General features: G+C 31.2%; 1 protein-coding gene across 1 annotated transcript in view; it reads right to left on the bottom strand.

The window, feature by feature from the left end:
* The window catches only part of AP3B1 (adaptor-related protein complex 3, beta 1 subunit), a 271170-nt gene that overhangs the window by 219573 nt on the left and 50031 nt on the right, over positions 1-1566 (bottom strand). Inside the window, exons 3-4 of the mRNA XM_012664483.1 lie at positions 1233-1328; positions 445-605 (exon numbers count right to left, since the gene is read on the bottom strand). Coding sequence (XP_012519937.1) covers positions 445-605; positions 1233-1328 — 257 coding nt within the window. The remainder of the gene's footprint in view (positions 1-444; positions 606-1232; positions 1329-1566) is intronic.

Below are 1566 nucleotides of genomic sequence, written 5' to 3'. Positions count from 1 at the left end.
AAGAATCAGACAAGGAAGAGGGAAGCAGAAACAAAAATGAAAGAAAGGAAAACAAATATAAGTGTGTTGAGAAGAAAATACACTAAAGATTCTAACCTACAGCAAACAGGAAAAAAATCTCCATTTTCTAATAATATGTGCATATGTGTACAGGAGATAGACTATATAAATGAGAATTCAAATTCTGACTATTTTTAAGTTGTAAAATCTCAAAATTATCATAGGCCCTAATAGGCTCACAAATAAAAACCTGCATAGGGTCTCTATAACCAAAACGAAATTAAAGATATATACAGAATGTTTATAGGTGAAAAAAAAACAATCATTGGATTTACTTAGTATAAGGACAGACCAGTTTTAAGAGCTAATAAAATAAGTCTCTGTGGTCTATAATATTCCAGGTAACACTGGAGATCTTTGCTATACTATGAACAAAGCACCTACCTGTACAATTTTTGTATTGCATGGGCTGCATTCTTCCTAACATATGGTGATAAGTCAGCAGAAGCTTCCTTAATAGCGAGCATCATGATAGGTACAATAATGGGTACTCTAATACTTGATAGAACTCTCAAAGCACTTGCACGAATTAGTTGGTTTGGGTCCTAAAAATAGTGCAAAAATAGTTATCAAAATTTCAAGTTTACAATATTTCAAAGACATCTTTATGATACAGTTAATAGGTACTTACAGGGTGTAATATTATAGAACAATAGCTAAAAAAAATAGTCTACTTAATTTAAAATGAACAACCAGTATATGGAAATGGGTAAAAAAAAAAATAGGGAAGTAAATAAATTTATTTTTCTACACAGTGTTTTAAAGAAATGTAATAGCTATAATTCTGGTTGATCATTTATTACTAAACGTGCTGGGATTTTAGCATTGTGTAATAATAAAATGCTACATACAGGTCATAAATTTTATTTTTAAAAATGTCTTATGTCCGCTTTTTACACACTTTCAACTAGTCAGTATAATCATAAACAGTTCTTTGACAAATAATAATCATATAGAACATAAACATATAGAAGCTGCAACATATATGGCAAGATTCCAGTTGGTTATATAACTATTTTCCGAGGGTATTGAATAGGCACTATGGGAGGCCTTTTAACTCTTTCAAAACACTACTGTGCTATTTAGTGGATTATTGCTCCACTTCTTTAAATGACACACTTTCAACTGTGCAGAAACCTTGCAGCTATTTGCCTACTCACTCCATTATTTACCTTCAGAGCTCGCTGAAAAGTGCTTATGGACAAGAGTGCCAGATCCTGCTGTTCTTCAGCATATCGAACCAGGTAAACATATACCAACTTCTTGATCTGTTAAAAAAAAAAAAATCATTGACTCCTAACCACAGTGAAAATTTAAAACTCAATATTTGCTATGCCAAAATCCATGTTCAATTTTTCTCAAGAAAATAAATGAACCTAGTCACAGTTTAGATTATAAAATAAACACAATATTGTGTGGAATAATTAATGGCAACAGAAAAAGCTCACAAAGTAAGCATTTTAATAATCCAATTCATAATAGCAACATCCTATCAAGGTGCCCCTT

The sequence above is a fragment of the Propithecus coquereli genome, unplaced genomic scaffold (assembly GCF_000956105.1).
Source record: "Propithecus coquereli isolate 6110/MARCELLA unplaced genomic scaffold, Pcoq_1.0 Scaffold9, whole genome shotgun sequence".
In the NCBI taxonomy this organism is placed as follows: domain Eukaryota; kingdom Metazoa; phylum Chordata; class Mammalia; order Primates; family Indriidae; genus Propithecus; species Propithecus coquereli.
The sequence above is the reverse complement of the archived record's forward strand: the minus strand, read 5'-3'. Positions and strand labels throughout refer to the sequence as shown.